Here is a 20,306-nt window from a genome sequence, read left to right as displayed (position 1 = left end):
TGGTAGACCTGTCAGTCAAGGCCAGCTCATGAATATAAAGCTCCCCGCCCACTCAGCCCGTCTTTATAAACTTCCTGGTAGACCTGTCAGTCAAGGCCAGCTCATGAATATAAAGCTCCCCGCCCACTCAGCCTGTCTTTATAAACTTCCTGGTAGACCTGTCAGTCAAGGCCAGCTCATGAATATAAAGCTCCCCGCCCACTCAGCCTGTCTTTATAAACTTCCTGGTAGACCTGTCAGTCAAGGCCAGCTCATGAATATAAAGCTCCCCGCCCACTCAGCCTGTCTTTATAAACTTCCTGGTAGACCTGTCAGTCAAGGTCAGCTCATGAATATAAAGCTCCCCGCCCACTCAGCCCGTCTTTATAAACTTCCTGGTAGACCTGTCAGTCAAGGCCAGCTCATGAATATAAAGCTCCCCGCCCACTCAGCCTGTCTTTATAAACTTCCTGGTAGACCTGTCAGTCAAGGTCAGCTCATGAATATAAAGCTTCCCGCCCACTCAGCCTGTCTTTATAAACTTCCTGGTAGACCTGTCAGTCAAGGTCAGCTCATGAATATAAGCTCCCCGCCCACTCAGCCCGTCTTTATAAACTTCCTGGTAGACCTGTCAGTCAAGGCCAGCTCATGAATATAAAGCTCCCCGCCCACTCAGCCCGTCTTTATAAACTTCCTGGTAGACCTGTCAGTCAAGGCCAGCTCATGAATATAAGCTCCCCGCCCACTCAGCCCGTCTTTATAAACTTCCTGGTAGACCTGTCAGTCAAGGCCAGCTCATGAATATAAAGCTCCCCGCCCACTCAGCCCGTCTTTATAAACTTCCTGGTAGACCTGTCAGTCAAGGCCAGCTCATGAATATAAAGCTCCCCGCCCACTCAGCCTGTCTTTATAAACTTCCTGGTAGACCTGTCAGTCAAGGCCAGCTCATGAATATAAAGCTCCCCGCCCACTCAGCCCGTCTTTATAAACTTCCTGGTAGACCTGTCAGTCAAGGCCAGCTCATGAATATAAAGCTCCCCGCCCACTCAGCCCGTCTTTATAAACTTCCTGGTAGACCTGTCAGTCAAGGTCAGCTCATGAATATAAAGCTCCCCGCCCACTCAGCCCGTCTTTATAAACTTCCTGGTAGACCTGTCAGTCAAGGCCAGCTCATGAATATAAAGCTCCCCGCCCACTCAGCCCGTCTTTATAAACTTCCTGGTAGACCTGTCAGTCAAGGCCAGCTCATGAATATAAAGCTCCCCGCCCACTCAGCCTGTCTTTATAAACTTCCTGGTAGACCTGTCAGTCAAGGCCAGCTCATGAATATAAAGCTCCCCGCCCACTCAGCCCGTCTTTATAAACTTCCTGGTAGACCTGTCAGTCAAGGCCAGCTCATGTTAGCCATGAGAGGAAAAGAGATTATAAATTATATCCCCCCCAAAAAAAACATTATGGGTCGTGTTTTAAATCACTCAAAGGGTTATTTTACACGGGAATCAGAATTACTGTTTGGGAGTTTTAATAAACTCAGCAAAAAAAAAAGAAACGTCCCTTTTTCAGGACCCTGTCTTTCAAAGATAATTCATAAAAATCGAAATAACGTTACAGATCTTCATTGTAAAGGGTTTAAACACTGTTTCCCCATGCTTGTTCAATGAACCATAAACAATTGATGAACATGCACCTGTGGAACGGTCGTTAAAACACTAACAGCTTACAGACGGTAGGCAATTAAGGTCACAGTTATGAAAACTTACGACACTAAAGAGGCCTTTCTACTGACTCTGAAAAACACCAAATGAAAGATGCCCAGGGTCCCTGCTCATCTGCGTGAACGTGCCTTAGGCATGCTGCAAGGAGGCATGAGGACTGCAGATGTGGCCAGGGGAAAAAAATGGCAATGTTCGTACTGTGAGACGCCTAAGACAGGGAGACAGGACGGACAGCTGATCGTCCTCGCAGTGGCAGACCACGTGTAACAACACCTGCACAGGATCGGTACATCCGAACATCACACCTGCGGGACAGGTACAGGATGGCAACAACAACTGCCCGAGTTAGACCAGGAACGCACAATCTCTCCATCAGTGCTCAGACTGTCCACAATAGGCTGAGAGAGGCAGGACTGAGGACTTGTAGGCCTGTTGTAAGGCAGGTCCTCACCAGACATCACAGGCAACAACGTTGCTTATGGGCACAAACCCACGGTCACCGGACCAGACAGGACTGGCAAAATGTGCTCTTCACTGACGAGTTGCGGTTTTGTCTCACCAGGGGTGATGGTCGGATTTGCGTTTATCATCGAAGGAATGAGCGTTACACCGAGGCCTGTACTCTGGAGCGGGATCGATTTGGAGGTGGAGGGTCTGTCATGGTCTGGGGCAGTGTGTCACAGCATCATCGGACTGAGCTTGTTGTCATTGCAGGCAATCTCAACGCTGTGCATTACAGGGAATACATCCTCCTCCCTCATGTGGTACCCTCCCTGCAGGCTCATCCTGACATGACCCTCCAGCCATACTGCTCGTTCTGTGCGTGATTTCCTGCAAGACAGGAATGTCAGTGTTCTGCCATGGCCAGCGAAGAACCCAGATCTCAATCCCGTTGAGCACGTCTGGGACCTGTTGGATCGGAGGGTGAGGGCTAGGGCCATTCCCCATAGAAATGTCTGGGAACTTGCAGGTGCCTTGGTGGAAGTGTGGGGTAACATCTCACATCAAGAACTGGTCAATATGGTGCAGTCCACGAGGAGGGGATGCACTGCAGTACTTAATGCAGCTGGTGGCCACACCAGATACTGTTACTGTTACTTTTGACCCCCCCTTTGTTCAGGGACACATTATTCCATTTCTGTTAGTCTCATGTCTGTGGAACTTGTTCTCTCTCAGTTGTTGAGTCTTGTTTTGTTTATACAAATACTTACACACGTTAAGTTTACTGAAAATAAACGCAGTTGACAGTGAGAGGACGTTTCTTTTTTTGCTGAGTTTACCTTAACATATATGTGTATATTGTCTGATAAGATGATCCCCCAGTGGCACAGACAAATAGCATCACATAACAGGACAGAGCTGCAAATGAACCAGGTGTTACCTGAAACAGTCCAACACAGATCCAACCACCTCGTCAGCCAGCTCCCTGGGGAGTCGCCCTGTCACCCTCCCAATACTGAAAAGAGGGAAGACATGTTGGATCCTATCTGAGTAATTCATCTGTACTTCATGAACATGAGGGCGTGCTCCTCCCTATAGGCAGTTTGGGGGTTTCTAGGTGTTTTGTCTGTTCGGGTGCCACATTTATTCTGTACTACATCAACATGACAGATATAACTCAGTGCTCCTGCCTATAGCCATCATTCTGCCTTCTGAAAGACAGGCGCTTAGTGTTTATCATTGTTAATTCAATGTGACAACTTACCCCTTAGCAGCAGACCAGCGCACGATGGTCTCCTTGTCTTTCAGCCCACCCAACAGTTGCTCTGTGAAATAACAGACAGAGAGAGAGAGAGTCACTACCTGAATAGCTGTGACTGAACACCATAACAGACAGAGAGAGAGAGTCACTACCTGAATAGCTGTGACTGAACACCATAACAGACAGAGAGAGAGAGAGTCACTACCTGAATAGCTGTGACTGAACACCATAACAGACAGAGAGAGAGAGTCACTACCTGAATAGCTGTGACTGAACACCATAACAGACAGAGAGAGAGAGAGAGAGTCACTAACTGAATAGCTGTGACTGAATACCATAACAGACAGAGAGAGAGAGAGAGTCACTACCTGAATAGCTGTGACTGAACACCATAACAGACAGACAGAGAGTCACTACCTGAATAGCTGTGACTGAACACCATAACAGACAGAGAGCGAGAGAGAGTCACTACCTGAATAGCTGTGACTGAACACCATAACAGACAGAGAGAGAGAGAGAGAGTCACTACCTGAATAGCTGTGACTGAACACCATAACAGACAGAGAGAGAGAGAGTCACTACCTGAATAGCTGTGACTGAACACCATAACAGACAGAGAGAGAGAGTCACTAACTGAATAGCTGTGACTGAACACCATAACAGACAGAGAGAGAGAGAGAGAGTCACTACCTGAATAGCTGTGACTGAACACCATAACAGACAGAGAGAGAGAGTCACTACCTGAATAGCTGTGACTGAACACCATAACAGAGAGAGAGAGAGAGAGTCACTACCTGAATAGCTGTGACTGAACACCATAACAGACAGAGAGAGAGTCACTACCTGAATAGCTGTGACTGAACACCATAACAGACAGACAGAGAGTCACTACCTGAATAGCTGTGACTGAATACCATAACAGACAGCGAGAGAGAGAGAGTCACTACCTGAATAGCTGTGACTGAACACCATAACAGACAAGAGAGAGAGAGAGAGTCACTACCTGAATAGCTGTGACTGAACACCATAACAGACAGAGAGAGAGAGTCACTACCTGAATAGCTGTGACTGAATACCATAACAGACAGAGAGAGAGAGAGAGAGTCACTACCTGAATAGCTGTGACTGAACACCATAACAGACAAGAGAGAGAGAGAGAGTCACTACCTGAATAGCTGTGACTGAACACCATAACAGACAGAGAGAGAGAGTCACTACCTGAATAGCTGTGACTGAACACCATAACAGACAAGAGAGAGAGAGAGAGTCACTACCTGAATAGCTGTGACTGAATACCATAACAGACAGAGAGAGAGAGAGAGAGAGTCACTACCTGAATAGCTGTGACTGAACACCATAACAGACAGAGAGAGACAGAGTCACTACCTGAATAGCTGTGACTGAACACCATAACAGACAGAGAGAGAGTCACTACCTGAATAGCTGTGACTGAACACCATAACAGACAGAGAGAGTCACTACCTGAATAGCTGTGACTGAACACCATAACAGACAGAGAGAGAGAGAGTCACTACCTGAATAGCTGTGACTGAACACCATAACAGACAGAGAGAGAGAGAGTCACTACCTGAATAGCTGTGACTGAACACCATAACAGACAGAGAGAGAGTCACTACCTGAATAGCTGTGACTGAACACCATAACAGACAGAGAGAGTCACTACCTGAATAGCTGTGACTGAACACCATAACAGACAGAGAGAGAGTCACTACCTGAATAGCTGTGACTGAACACCATAACAGACAGAGAGAGAGTCACTACCTGAATAGCTGTGACTGAACACCATAACAGACAGACAGAGAGTCACTACCTGAATAGCTGTGACTGAACACCATAACAGACAGAGAGTCACTACCTGAATAGCTATGACTGAATACCATAACAGAGAGAGAGAGAGAGAGAGAGAGAGAGAGAGTCACTACCTGAATAGCTGTGACTGAACACCATAACAGACAGAGAGAGTCACTACCTGAATAGCTGTGACTGAACACCATAACAGACAGAGAGAGAGTCACTACCTGAATAGCTGTGACTGAACACCATAACAGACAGAGAGAGAGAGTCACTACCTGAATAGCTGTGACTGAACACCATAACAGACAGAGAGAGAGTCACTACCTGAATAGCTGTGACTGAACACCATAACAGACAGACAGAGAGTCACTACCTGAATAGCTGTGACTGAATACCATAACAGACAGCGAGAGAGAGAGAGTCACTACCTGAATAGCTGTGACTGAACACCATAACAGACAGAGAGAGAGAGAGAGTCACTACCTGAATAGCTGTGACTGAACACCATAACAGACAGAGAGAGAGAGTCACTACCTGAATAGCTGTGACTGAATACCATAACAGACAGAGAGAGAGAGAGAGTCACTACCTGAATAGCTGTGACTGAACACCATAACAGACAGACAGAGAGTCACTACCTGAATAGCTGTGACTGAATACCATAACAGACAGCGAGAGAGAGAGAGTCACTACCTGAATAGCTGTGACTGAACACCATAACAGACAAGAGAGAGAGAGAGAGTCACTACCTGAATAGCTGTGACTGAACACCATAACAGACAGAGAGAGAGAGTCACTACCTGAATAGCTGTGACTGAATACCATAACAGACAGAGAGAGAGAGAGAGAGTCACTACCTGAATAGCTGTGACTGAACACCATAACAGACAGAGAGCGAGAGAGAGTCACTACCTGAATAGCTGTGACTGAACACCATAACAGACAGAGAGAGAGAGAGAGAGTCACTACCTGAATAGCTGTGACTGAACACCATAACAGACAGAGAGAGAGAGAGTCACTACCTGAATAGCTGTGACTGAACACCATAACAGACAGAGAGAGAGAGAGTCACTACCTGAATAGCTGTGACTGAACACCATAACAGACAGAGAGAGAGAGAGAGAGTCACTACCTGAATAGCTGTGACTGAACACCATAACAGACAGAGAGAGAGTCACTAACTGAATAGCTGTGACTGAACACCATAACAGACAGAGAGAGAGTCACTACCTGAATAGCTGTGACTGAACACCATAACAGACAGACAGAGAGTCACTACCTGAATAGCTGTGACTGAACACCATAACAGACAGAGAGAGTCACTACCTGAATAGCTGTGACTGAACACCATAACAGACAGAGAGAGAGTCACTACCTGAATAGCTGTGACTGAACACCATAACAGACAGAGAGAGAGAGTCACTACCTGAATAGCTGTGACTGAACACCATAACAGACAGAGAGAGAGTCACTACCTGAATAGCTGTGACTGAATACCATAACAGACAGAGAGAGAGAGAGAGTCACTACCTGAATAGCTGTGACTGAACACCATAACAGACAGAGAGAGAGAGTCACTACCTGAATAGCTGTGACTGAACACCATAACAGACAGAGAGAGAGTCACTACCTGAATAGCTGTGACTGAACACCATAACAGACAGAGAGAGAGTCACTACCTGAATAGCTGTGACTGAATACCATAACAGACAGAGAGAGAGAGTCACTACCTGAATAGCTGTGACTGAACACCATAACAGACAGAGAGAGAGTCACTAACTGAATAGCTGTGACTGAACACCATAACAGACCTGATGTGGGTCAAATTCAGTAGGGCACACCGTAACAAAATGTTTTGTAACAGAACATGTAAATCTGTGTTGTTATTGGTCAAGTAGTTCAGGATGTTGCACACCCTACTGAACACAAGATACAGGCCTTAAAACCAATGAGACAGTGAGAAGGATGCTGACTTCAGACATATCAAGAGAGAGAACGAGAGAGCTGAGAGAACCAGAGAGAGAGCTGAGAGAACCAGAGAGAGCTGAGAGAACCAGAGAGAGAGAGAGCTGAGAGAACAAGAGAGAGAGAGAGCTGAGAGAACCAGAGAGAGAGAGAGAGCTGAGAGAACCAGAGAGAGAGAGCTGAGAGAACCAGAGAGAGAGAGCTGAGAGAACCAGAGAGAGAGAGCTGAGAGAACCAGAGAGAGAGAGCTGAGAGAACCAGAGAGAGAGCTGAGAGAACCAGAGAGAGAGCTGAGAGAACCAGAGAGATAGCTGAGAGAACCAGAGAGATAGCTGAGAGAACCAGAGAGAGCGCTGAGAGAACCAGAGAGAGAGCTGAGAGAACCAGAGAGAGAGAACCAGAGAGAGAGCTGAGAGGACCAGAGAGAGAGAACCAGAGAGAGAGCTGAGAGAGAGAGATAGATAGAAAGAAGGAGAGAGAGAGTGTGTGTGTGTTCCTCAGCTCCGGTGGTAACGCTGACTGACCGATGACGTTCTCCACCTCCTCTGGGATATCATAGTCCTCCTCCTGGCTCTGGGTCTCCATGTCTGGACTAACAGCCTGGACTGTGGAGCCAGACTGGGACAGAGACAGGTTGGCTGCCAGGGAGCGACTCCCTCTCTGGTACCTGAATGACAAGCAAACACACAAGGTCTCAACACAGTGAGACCAGCTTTCCCTTAACTAACGCTCAACGGCATGCGAAGGCTCCCAAATTAACATCTAGGGAGTGGGTCTCCTCCACTGCTTGAGGAAGGTGAGATAGGAGTCAAGCTGGTACAGAGACTACCTCAGTGTGTGTGTCTCACCTCCACTTGGCCAGTCGGGGCTTGAGGAAGGTCAGACCCAGTCTCTGTACCAGCTTGACCCCCAGCTTCCTCAGCGTAGCCTGGCTGCTCTCTGCCACGTGACACTGGTCCAGACACTGCAGCACCACCGGAGCTGAGAAACACACACACACACACACACACACACACACACACTAGTACCATGGTAACACTACACTGGTCCAGACATTGCAGCACCACAGGTTAAACCGGGCATACGATTTAGCCGTCCCATACAAGTTTTGGAGATTGGAGACAAGCTCCTCGTGTGGCCGCCTACTCGGGGCGTGTGGCCGCCTACTCGGGGCGTGTGGCCGCCTACTCGGGGCGTGTGGCCGCCTACTCGGGGCGTGTGGCCGCCTACTCGGGGCGTGTGGCCGCCTACTCTTTGCGTGTCGTTGCCTACTCGGGGCGTGTGGCTGCCTACTCTTTGCGTGTCGTTGCCTACTCGGGGCGTGTGGCTGCCTACTCTTTGCGTGTCGTTGCCTACTCGGGGCGTGTGGCTGCCTACTCTTTGCGTGTCGTTGCCTACTCGGGGCGTGTCGTTGCCTACTCGGGGCGTGTCGTTGCCTACTCGGGGCGTGTGGCCGCCTACTCGGGGCGTGTGGCCGCCTACTCGGGGCGTGTCCGTCACCGACGCGGGTCAGAGACGCAGTCTGAGGGCTGCCCATCTCCTCTTTGAACCATCACAATATTTTTAAACATTTTATCGGCACCGAATCTGAAAGGCTCTTGTAGTGTGAGATGTGCAACGACAACTCTTCAGAATGGTGATCATCACCAGGAGCCAATGAGAGCTGGCCAGAGAAGCAGCCAGTCAGACGATGACGTTGCACCCAGAAGGTGTCGACTCTGGAGCAGGAGACATGACTACTACTAGTATGGGTTTCTACTTGCCTTTAACCAGACATGTCAAATCGTCACAGCTCTGAAGTTCACAACCAATGTTATTCAATTCTAAATGTACTGGCTAGATATTTACACTCCGTGTGTAGAGTGTGTATGTCTGACTGAAACTATTTCTGAGGCTGCTTTGAGCCACAGCTCGTTGTGATTACATTGTTAACGTAGTTACATCGTGGTTTTGGCGAGACAGCGTGCTGTGGAGAATCCTCACCACCAGGTGAAGAATCTGTGTCACATCGTTTAATGTGCTCACCACTACGTTGCCAAGACAACACACTACAGGAAGGAGGCAGGTTTAATGTGCTCACCACTACGTTGCCAAGACAACACACTACAGGAAGGAGACTGGTTTAATGTGCTCATCACTACGTTGGTCAGACAAAACACTACAGGAAGGAGACTGGTTTAATGTGAGAGGCTCAGTGATGTCAGGGGTGTAGTTTACACCGAGCGCTAGTATCACACACCATCACCTACAGCCAGTATCACGGCATGGTCACAGCAGTCAACATTAGAAGATCACCTACATTTAATTATTTATTTAGCAGATGCTCTTATCACAATGGATGAAGGAGGTAAGACAACTACTTATCACAATGGATAAAGGAGGTAAGACAACAACTTATCACAGTGGATAAAGGAGGTAAGACAACTACTTATCACAATGGATGAAGGAGATAAGACAACTACTTATCACAATGGATAAAGGAGGTAAGACAACTACTTATCACAATGGATGAAGGAGATAAGACAACTACTTATCACAGTGGATAAAGGAGGTAAGACAACTACTTATCACAGTGGATAAAGGAGGTAAGACAACTACTTATCACAGTGGATAAAGGAGGTAAGACAACTACTTATCACAATGGATGAAGGAGATAAGACAACTACTTATCACAATGGATAAAGGAGGTAAGACAACTACTTATCACAGTGGATAAAGGAGGTAAGACAACAACTTATCACAGTGGATAAAGGAGGTAAGACAACTACTTATCACAGTGGATAAAGGAGGTAAGACAACAACTTATCACAATGGATGAAGGAGGTAAGACAACTACTTATCACAATGGATGAAGGAGGTAAGACAACTACTTATCACAGTGGATAAAGGAGGTAAGACAACAACTTATCACAATGGATGAAGGAGGTAAGACAACTACTTATCACAGTGGATAAAGGAGGTAAGACAACAACTTATCACAATGGATGAAGGAGGTAAGACAACTACTTATCACAATGGATGAAGGAGGTAAGACAACTACTTATCACAATGGATAAAGTCAAATTGCTGATTAAAAAGCAACTATTGAAGGACATTCTTACCGTACTGGAGAAAGTCATCTCTCTTGCCATGCTTGAATAGCTGGGCCTAGAAGACAGACGGGAGACAGGAGAGAGAGGTGAGACATAAGAGAGGTGAGACAGGAGAGAGAGACAGAAGAGAGAGGAGAGAGAGGTGAGACATAAGAGAGGTGAGACAGAAGAGAGAGGAGAGAGAGGAGAGACAGGAGAGACAGGAGAGAGAGAGAGACAGGAGAGAGAGAGAGACAGGAGAGAGAGGAGAGAGAGGAGAGACAGGAGAGAGAGGAGAGAGAGGAGAGAGAGACAGGAGAGAGAGGAGAGAGAGGAGAGACAGGAGAGAGAGGAGAGAGAGAGAGAGGAGAGAGGAGAGAGGAGAGAGAGAGGGAGACAGGAGAGAGGAGAGAGAGAGGGAGACAGGAGAGAGGAGAGAGAGAGAGAGAGAGAGAGAGAGGGAGACAGGAGAGAGGAGAGAGAGAGGGAGACAGGAGAGAGGAGAGAGGAGAGAGGAGAGAGAGAGGGAGACAGGAGAGAGGAGAGAGAGAGAGAGCAACAACATCAATATCGTGGATGAGATCGAAATAATACGTTTTCATTTTAAATGCTGAAATTCCAACACCTGTTTTGTTCATAATGTTGTGGCTCCTCCCCTTTTGAGGATTAAATCACCACTAACCTCTCCCTTCTGGATGTAGTCTGGGATTAAATCACCACTAACCTCAACCTTCTGGATGTAGTCTGGGATTAAATCACCACTAACCTCTCCCTTCTGGATGTAGTCTGGGATTAAATCACCACTAACCTCTCCCTTCTGGATGTAGTCTGGGATTAAATCACCACTAACCTCAACCTTCTGGATGTCGTCTGGGATTAAATCACCACTAACCTCTCCCTTCTGGATGTCGTCTGGGATTAAATCACCACTAACCTCTCCCTTCTGGATGTAGTCTGGGATTAAATCACCACTAACCTCTCCCTTCTGGATGTAGTCTGGGATTAAATCACCACTAACCTCAACCTTCTGGATGTAGTCTGGGATTAAATCACCACTAACCTCTCCCTTCTGGATGTAGTCTGGGATTAAATCACCACTAACCTCAACCTTCTGGATGTAGTCTGGGATTAAAATCACCACTAACCTCAACCTTCTGGATGTAGTCTGGGATTAAATCACCACTAACCTCAACCTTCTGGATGTAGTCTGGGATTAAATCACCACTAACCTCAACCTTCTGGATGTAGTCTGGGATTACATCACCACTAACCTCTCCCTTCTGGATGTAGTCTGGGATTAAATCACCACTAACCTCAACCTTCTGGATGTAGTCTGGGATTAAATCACCACTAACCTCTCCCTTCTGGATGTAGTCTGGGATTAAATCACCACTAACCTCTCCCTTCTGGATGTAGTCTGGGATTAAATCACCACTAACCTCTCCCTTCTGGATGTCGTCTGGGATTAAATCACCACTAACCTCTCCCTTCTGGATGTAGTCTGGGATTAAATCACCACTAACCTCAACCTTCTGGATGTAGTCTGGGATTAAATCACCACTAACCTCAACCTTCTGGATGTAGTCTGGGATTAAATCACCACTAACCTCAACCTTCTGGATGTAGTCTGGGATTAAATCACCACTAACCTCAACCTTCTGGATGTCATTACATGTAGTCTGGGATTAAATCACCACTAACCTCAACCTTCTGGATGTAGTCTGGGATTAAAATCACCACTAACCTCAACCTTCTAGATGTAGTCTGGGATTAAATCACCACTAACCTCTCCCTTCTGGATGTAGTCTGGGATTAAATCACCACTAACCTCAACCTTCTGGATGTAGTCTGGGATTAAATCACCACTAACCTCAACCTTCTGGATGTCATTACATGTAGTCTGGGATTAAATTACCACTAACCTCAACCTTCTAGATGTAGTCTGGGATTAAATCACCACTAAACTCAACCTTCTGGATGTCGTCTGGGATTAAATCACCACTAACCTCTTCCTTCTGGATGTAGTCTGGGATTAAATCACCACTAACCTCAACCTTCTGGATGTCATTACATGTAGTCTGGGATTAAATCACCACTAACCTCAACCTTCTGGATGTAGTCTGGGATTAAATCACCACTAACCTCAACCTTCTGGATGTAGTCTGGGATTAAATCACCACTAAGCTCAACCTTCTGGATGTAGTCTGGGATTAAATCACCACTAACCTCAACCTTCTGGATGTAGTCTGGGATTAAAATCACCACTAACCTCTCCCTTCTGGATGTCATTACATGTAGTCTGGGATTAAATCACCACTAACCTCAACCTTCTGGATGTAGTCTGGGATTAAAATCACCACTAACCTCTCCCTTCTGGATGTAGTCTGGGATTAAAATCACCACTAACCTCAACCTTCTGGATGTAGTCTGGGATTAAATCACCACTAACCTCAACCTTCTGGATGTCGTCTGGGATTAAATCACCACTAACCTCTCCCTTCTGGATGTAGTCTGGGATTAAAATCACCACTAACCTCAACCTTCTGGATGTAGTGTGGGATTAAATCACCACTAACCTCAACCTTCTGGATGTAGTCTGGGATTAAATCACCACTAACCTCAACCTTCTGGATGTAGTCTGGGATTAAATCACCACTAACCTCTCCCTTCTGGATGTCATTACATGTAGTCTGGGATTAAATCACCACTAACCTCAACCTTCTGGATGTAGTCTGGGATTAAATCACCACTAACCTCAACCTTCTGGATGTAGTCTGGGATTAAATCACCACTAACCTCAACCTTCTGGATGTAGTCTGGGATTAAATCACCACTAACCTCTCCCTTCTGGATGGCATTACATGTTGCAGTGAGGACTGCCGTTTGATAAAGGTTCATTTTAACTACTCTCACTCCCCATTCTCTCAGTCTCTTCTCTCACTCCCCATTCTCTCAGTCTCTTCTCTCACTCCCCATTCTCTCAGTCTCTTCTCTCACTCCCCATTCTCTCAGTCTCTTCTCTCACTCCCCATTCTCTCAGTCTCTTCTCTCACTCCCCATTCTCTCAGTCTCTTCTCTCACTCCCCATTCTCTCAGTCTCTTCTCTCACTCCCCATTCTCAGTCTCTGTTCTCACTCCCCATTCTCTCAGTCTCTGTTCTCACTCCCCATTCTCTCAGTCTCTGTTCTCACTCCCCATTCTCTCAGTCCTGTTCTCACTCCCCATTCTCTCAGTCTCTGTTCTCACTCCCCATTCTCTCAGTCTCTGTTCTCACTCCCCATTCTCTCAGTCTCTGTTCTCACTCCCCATTCTCTCAGTCTCTGTTCTCACTCCCCATCTCTCAGTCTCTGTTCTCACTCCCCATTCTCTCAGTCTCTGTTCTCACTCCCCATTCTCTCCGTCTCTGTTCTCACTCCCCATTCTCTCAGTATCTTTTCTCACTCCCCATTCTCTCAGTATCTTTTCTCACTCCCCATTCTCTCCGTCTCTGTTCTCACTCCCCATTCTCTCAGTCTCTGTTCTCACTCCCCATTCTCTCAGTCTCTTCTCTCACTCCCCATTCTCTCAGTCTCTTCTCTCACTCCCCATTCTCTCAGTCTCTTCTCTCACTCCCCATTCTCTCAGTCTCTTCTCTCACTCCCCATTCTCTCAGTCTCTTCTCTCACTCCCCATTCTCTCAGTCTCTTCTCTCACTCCCCATTCTCTCAGTCTCTTCTCTCACTCCCCATTCTCTCAGTCTCTTCTCTCACTCCCCATTCTCTCAGTCTCTTCTCTCACTCCCCATTCTCTGTCTCTTCTCTCACTCCCCATTCTCTCAGTCTCTTCTCTCACTCCCCATTCTCTCAGTCTCTTCTCTCACTCCCCATTCTCTCAGTCTCTTCTCTCACTCCCCATTCTCTCAGTCTCTTCTCTCACTCCCCATTCTCTCAGTCTCTGTTCTCACTCCCCATTCTCTCAGTCTCTGTTCTCACTCCCCATTCTCTCAGTCTCTGTTCTCACTCCCCATTCTCTCAGTCCTGTTCTCACTCCCCATTCTCTCAGTCTCTGTTCTCACTCCCCATTCTCTCAGTCTCTGTTCTCACTCCCCATTCTCTCAGTCTCTGTTCTCACTCCCCATTCTCTCAGTCTCTGTTCTCACTCCCCATCTCTCAGTCTCTGTTCTCACTCCCCATTCTCTCAGTCTCTGTTCTCACTCCCCATTCTCTCCGTCTCTGTTCTCACTCCCCATTCTCTCAGTATCTTTTCTCACTCCCCATTCTCTCAGTATCTTTTCTCACTCCCCATTCTCTCAGTATCTTTTCTCACTCCCCATTCTCTCAGTCTCTGTTCTCACTCCCCATTCTCTCAGTCTCTGTTCTCACTCCCCATTTCTCAGCAGCTCTTTAGTGTTTTTTGCTGCATTGGCCAAATTCAAAATGCAACTGTGCGAAACAAAGATCTTACTAGAGCCTGTTGAAGCCCCTCGGGGCCGTCAGAACACACAGAGCCAGTTTTAAACGCTCTGAGCGCCACACAGAGCCAGTTTTAAACGCTCTGAGCGCCACACATAGAGAGAGAGAGACAAGCCGGTTTCCCCCTCCCAGCCATATTACAGAGCACAGAGAGAAGGAGAGACTGTTCCGTAAACACGTAGCGCCACTTTCAACGCCAATAATATTCCTTTGATACACTGGTCGCTTGAGGGTTGCATTAAATTAGCTACTTAGACTGACACAACACAAGAGTTGACCTGAAAATAAATCTACTAAAATACACTGTTATATCAAGGTGGTTGGTGAAACCACAACTATAGGACATTAAGACATTAAAGATAAAGTGGAAGAGAGTGAGGGACTGGGGGATTAGTGTGGGCAGGTGGGCCATAGCACCTCTATTGGTAAAGTAATGACTACCAGCAGTATATCTATATACTACTACTACACTGGTAAAGTAATGACTACCAGCAGTATATCTATATACTACTACTACACTGGTAAAGTAATGACTACCAGCAGTATATCTATATACTACTACTACACTGGTAAAGTAATGACTACCAGCAGTATATCTATATACTACTACTACACTGGCAAAGTAATGACTACCAGCAGTATATCTATATACTACTACTACACTGGTAAAGTAATGACTACCAGCAGTATATCTATATACTACTACTACTACACTGGTAAAGTAATGACTACCAGCAGTATATCTATATACTACTACTACTACACTGGTAAAGTAATGACTACCAGCAGTATATCTATATACTACTACTACTACTACACTGGTAAAGTAATGACTACCAGCAGTATATCTATATACTACACTGGTAAAGTAATGACTACCAGCAGTATATCTATATACTACTACACTGGTAAAGTAATGACTACCAGCAGTATATCTATATACTACTACTACACTGGTAAAGTAATGACTACCAGCAGTATATCTATATACTACTACTACACTGGCAAAGTAATGACTACCAGCAGTATATCTATATACTACTACTACACTGGTAAAGTAATGACTACCAGCAGTATATCTATATACTACTACTACTACACTGGTAAAGTAATGACTACCAGCAGTATATCTATATACTACTACTACTACACTGGTAAAGTAATGACTACCAGCAGTATATCTATATACTACTACTACACTGGTAAAGTAATGACTACCAGCAGTATATCTATATACTACACTGGTAAAGTAATGACTACCAACAGTATATCTATATACTACTACTACACTGGTAAAGTAATGACTACCAGCAGTATATCTATATACTACTACTACACTGGTAAAGTAATGACTACCACCAGTATATCTATATACTACTACTACACTGGTAAAGTAATGACTACCAGCAGTATATCTATATACTACTACTACACTGGTAAAGTAATGACTACCAGCAGTATATCTATATACTACTACTACACTGGTAAAGTAATGACTACCAGCAGTATATCTATATACTACTACTACACTGGTAAAGTAATGACTACCAGCAGTATATCTATATACTACTACTACACTGGTAAAGTAATGACTACCAGCAGTATATCTATATACTACACTGGTAAAGTAATGACTACCAACAGTATATCTATATACTACTACACTGGTAAAGTAATGACTACCAACAGTATATCTATATACTACTACTACACTGGTAAAGTAATGACTACCAGCAGTATATCTATATACTACACTGGTAAAGTAATGACTACCAACAGTATATCTATATACTACTACACTGGTAAAGTAATGACTACCAGCAGTATATCTATATACTACTACTACACTGGTAAAGTAATGACTACCAGCAGTATATCTATATACTACACTGGTAAAGTAATGACTACCAACAGTATATCTATATACTACTACACTGGTAAAGTAATGACTACCAACAGTATATCTATATACTACTACACTGGTAAAGTAATGACTACCAACAGTATATCTATATACTACTACACTGATCCCAGATCTGTTTGGGGTGTATAGCCAACCCCTGGGGACCTGGGATACCAGTTCCTAAAACAGGTCTGTGACCAGGCTAGCTAATTACCACCTGAGGCGTGTCTTCACGTTCCCTCCCTCAGTCATAAAACACTGACAACAGGTGCAGCACTAAACACCTGCCAACCTGCCAAACCCACAGAGGCTCTGATCTCCCACAAACATGGCAGCCGTACATGTAGGCTCTTGTAAACTAGGCCTGGTCACTGCAACCCACACACACACACTCGAGGACAGACAAACTGTGTGTGTGTGTGTGTGTGTCATACCAGAGACTGCAGGGCCCCGTCCAGGATTACAGTACCTCCCATGGTCTGGTCACTGGCCTGAGAGATGGTGGTCAGACTCCAGTCCAGGAAGTCTCCTAGTCGCTTCAGCTTCACATCGGGACGTGTCACAAACCTGCACACACAGACAGTTAGATGACAACACACTAGGACCACTCAGTAAACACAGACAGATGACAACACACCAGGACCACTCAGTAAACTGTAAACACAGACAGTTAGATGACAACAGGCTAGGACCACTCAGTAAACACAGACAGTTAGATGACAACACACTAGGACCCCTCAGTAAACACAGACAGTTAGATGACAACACACTAGGACCACTCAGTAAACTGTAAACACAGACAGTTAGATGACAACACACTAGGACCACTCAGTAAGCTCTGTCTGTGTGTGTGTGTGTGTGTGTGTGTGTGTGTGTGTGTGTGTGTGTGTGTGTGTGTGTGTGTGTGTGTGTGTGTGTGTGTGTGTGTGGGGCGCCTCGGTATAAACCTATTCATCTTCAAGTACAAGAACGCCCTCTTCTGGGTAAAACATGAAACGCATCACAAATGTTATTGCCTTTTAATTTAAACAATAAAGTTGAATACTTACTTTGATACCAACACAGAAGCAGCATCCCTGGACTTATCAGTGACCATCAGGTAGGACTGGAAATAACAACAGACCAGGGGTTAGTTACACACTAAATACATCATACAGGGACTGGAAATAACAACAGACCAGGGGTTAGTTACACACTCAATACATCATACAGGGACTGGAAATAACAACAGACCAGGGGTTAGTTACACACTCAATACATCACACAGGGTCTGGAAATAACAACAGACCAGGGGTTAGTTACACACTCAATACATCACACAGGGACTGGAAATAACAACAGACCAGGGGTTAGTTACACACTCAATACATCATACAGGGACTGGAAATAACAACAGACCAGGGGTTAGTTACACACTCAATACATCATACAGGGACTGGAAATAACAACAGACCAGGGGTTAGTTACACACTCAATACATCATACAGGGACTGGAAATAACAACAGACCAGGGGTTAGTTACACACTCAATACATCATACAGGGACTGGAAATAACAACAGACCAGGGGTTAGTTACACACTCAATACATCATACAGGGACTGGATCTGGGAAGACACGACTGAACACTGACCAAGGCAGGAGAGTCTAGAATTAGTTACCTTGGCGATAGCCAGGATGCGGTCCATGATTGGTTCTCTGGTCTGGCTGGGGTCAGAGGTCAGGTGACCATCAAGACGAGAGAGGTCAAAGGGTATCAGACAGGTCATAGACAGCCACAGCAGCAGCATGTAGCGGGTCTCCCAGGTCTAACACAAGGGGCAGAAAGAGAGGGTTAGGGTTAGAGGTCAAAGGGTATCAGACAGGTCATGGACAGCCACAGCAGCAGCATGTAGCGGGTCTCCCAGGTCTGACACAAGGGGCAGAAAGAGAGGGTTAGGGTTAGAGGTCAAAGGGTATCAGACAGGTCATGGACAGCCACAGCAGCAACATGTAGCGGGTCTCCCAGGAAGGGGCAAGGAGAGAAACACTTGAGTTAAATGTATTGAACTGTGAGAGTAGGCAACAACACATCCACCACGCTGACCCTCAACACAGGGGCCCCTCAGGGGTGCATACTTCTATACCTCCTGTACTCCTTGTTCACCCATGACTGCATGGCCACGCACGACAACACCATACTAACGGTTGTCAGACGAGACAACGGTGGTAGGCCTGAACACCGACGACGATGAAACAGCCTAAAGGGGAGGAGGTCAGAGACCCGGCGGTGTGGTGCCAGGACAACAACCTCTCCCTCAACGTTGAGGAAGCCTATAGGGAGGTCAGAGACCTGGCAGTGTGGTGCCAGGACAACAACCTCTCCCTCAACGTCAGAAAGACAAAGGAGCTGATTGTGGACTACAGGAAACGGAAGGCTGAGCCACGCCCCCATTTACATAGATGGCTGAGCCACGCCCCCATTTACCTGGACCTGGCTGTACTGGAGCGGGTCGAGAGCTCCAAGTCCCTCATGTGTCCACATCACTAAGAATCTATCATGGTCCACACACACCAACACAGTCGTGAAGAGGGCACGACAATGTCTCTTCCCCCTCAGGAGGCTGAAAAGATTTGTCATGGGCCCTCAGATCCTCAAAAGGTTCTACAGCTGCACCATTGAGAGCATCTTAACTGGCTGCATCACCGCTTGGTATGGCAACTGCTTGGCGCTACAGAGGGTGGTGCGTACGGCCCAGTACATCACTGGGGCCGAGCTCCCTGCCATCCAGGACCTCTATACCAGGCGGTGTCAGAGGAAGGCCCTAAAAATGGTCAAAGACTCCAGCCACCCAAGTCATAGACTGTTCTCTCTGCTACCGCACAGGAAGTGGTACCGATGCACAAAGTCTGGAACCAACAGGACCCTGAACAACTTCTACCCCCAAGTCATAAGACTGCTAAATAGTTAGTTAAATAATTAACCAATAGATACCAGGACTATCTGCATTGACCTTTTTTGACTCATCATATATGCTGCTGTTACTGTTAATTATCTACCCTGTTGTCTAGGTGTCTTTATTCCTAGTTATACGTACATATCTACCTCAATTACCTCGTACCTCTGCACATTGACTCAGTACTTGTACCCTGTGTATATAGCGAAGTTATTATTGACTCAGTACTCGTACCCTGTGTATATAGCATAGTTATTATTGACTCAGTACTCGTACCCTGTGTATATAGCGAAGTTATTATTGACTCAGTACTCGTACCCTGTGTATATAGCATAGTTATTATAGACTCAGTACTCGTACCCTGTGTATATAGCGAAGTTATTATTGACTCAGTACTCGTACCCTGTGTATATAGCATAGTTATTATAGACTCAGTACTCGTACCCTGTGTATATAGCGAAGTTATTATTGACTCAGTACTCGTACCCTGTGTATATAGCATAGTTATTATTGACTCAGTACTCGTACCGTGTGTATAGCATAGTTATTATTGACTCAGTACTCGTACCCTGTGTATATAGCATAGTTATTATTGACTCAGTACTCGTACCCTGTGTGTATAGCATAGTTATTATTGACTCAGTACTCGTACCCTGTGTATATAGCATAGTTATTATTGACTCAGTACTCGTACCCTGTGTATATAGCATAGTTATAGACTCAGTACTCGTACCCTGTGTATATAGCATAGTTATTATTGACTCAGTACT

At 45.8% G+C, this 20,306-nt stretch overlaps 1 protein-coding gene across 6 annotated transcripts in view; it reads right to left on the bottom strand.

The window, feature by feature from the left end:
- Positions 1–20,306, bottom strand: part of LOC110538844 (tubulin-specific chaperone D-like) — a 133,987-nt gene that overhangs the window by 107,721 nt on the left and 5,960 nt on the right. For all 6 annotated transcript variants that reach the window (XM_036939481.1, XM_036939482.1, XM_036939483.1 and 3 more), the window contains exons 6-13: positions 18,262–18,408; positions 17,651–17,706; positions 17,036–17,168; positions 10,278–10,323; positions 8,025–8,157; positions 7,701–7,843; positions 3,400–3,460; positions 3,076–3,150 (exon numbers count right to left, since the gene is read on the bottom strand). In XM_036939481.1, coding sequence (XP_036795376.1) covers positions 3,076–3,150; positions 3,400–3,460; positions 7,701–7,843; positions 8,025–8,157; positions 10,278–10,323; positions 17,036–17,168; positions 17,651–17,706; positions 18,262–18,408 — 794 coding nt within the window. The remainder of the gene's footprint in view (positions 1–3,075; positions 3,151–3,399; positions 3,461–7,700; positions 7,844–8,024; positions 8,158–10,277; positions 10,324–17,035; positions 17,169–17,650; positions 17,707–18,261; positions 18,409–20,306) is intronic.

Source organism: Oncorhynchus mykiss, chromosome 12, assembly GCF_013265735.2.
Source record: "Oncorhynchus mykiss isolate Arlee chromosome 12, USDA_OmykA_1.1, whole genome shotgun sequence".
Taxonomy (NCBI): domain Eukaryota; kingdom Metazoa; phylum Chordata; class Actinopteri; order Salmoniformes; family Salmonidae; genus Oncorhynchus; species Oncorhynchus mykiss.
This window is presented reverse-complemented; position numbering and strand designations above follow the sequence as displayed.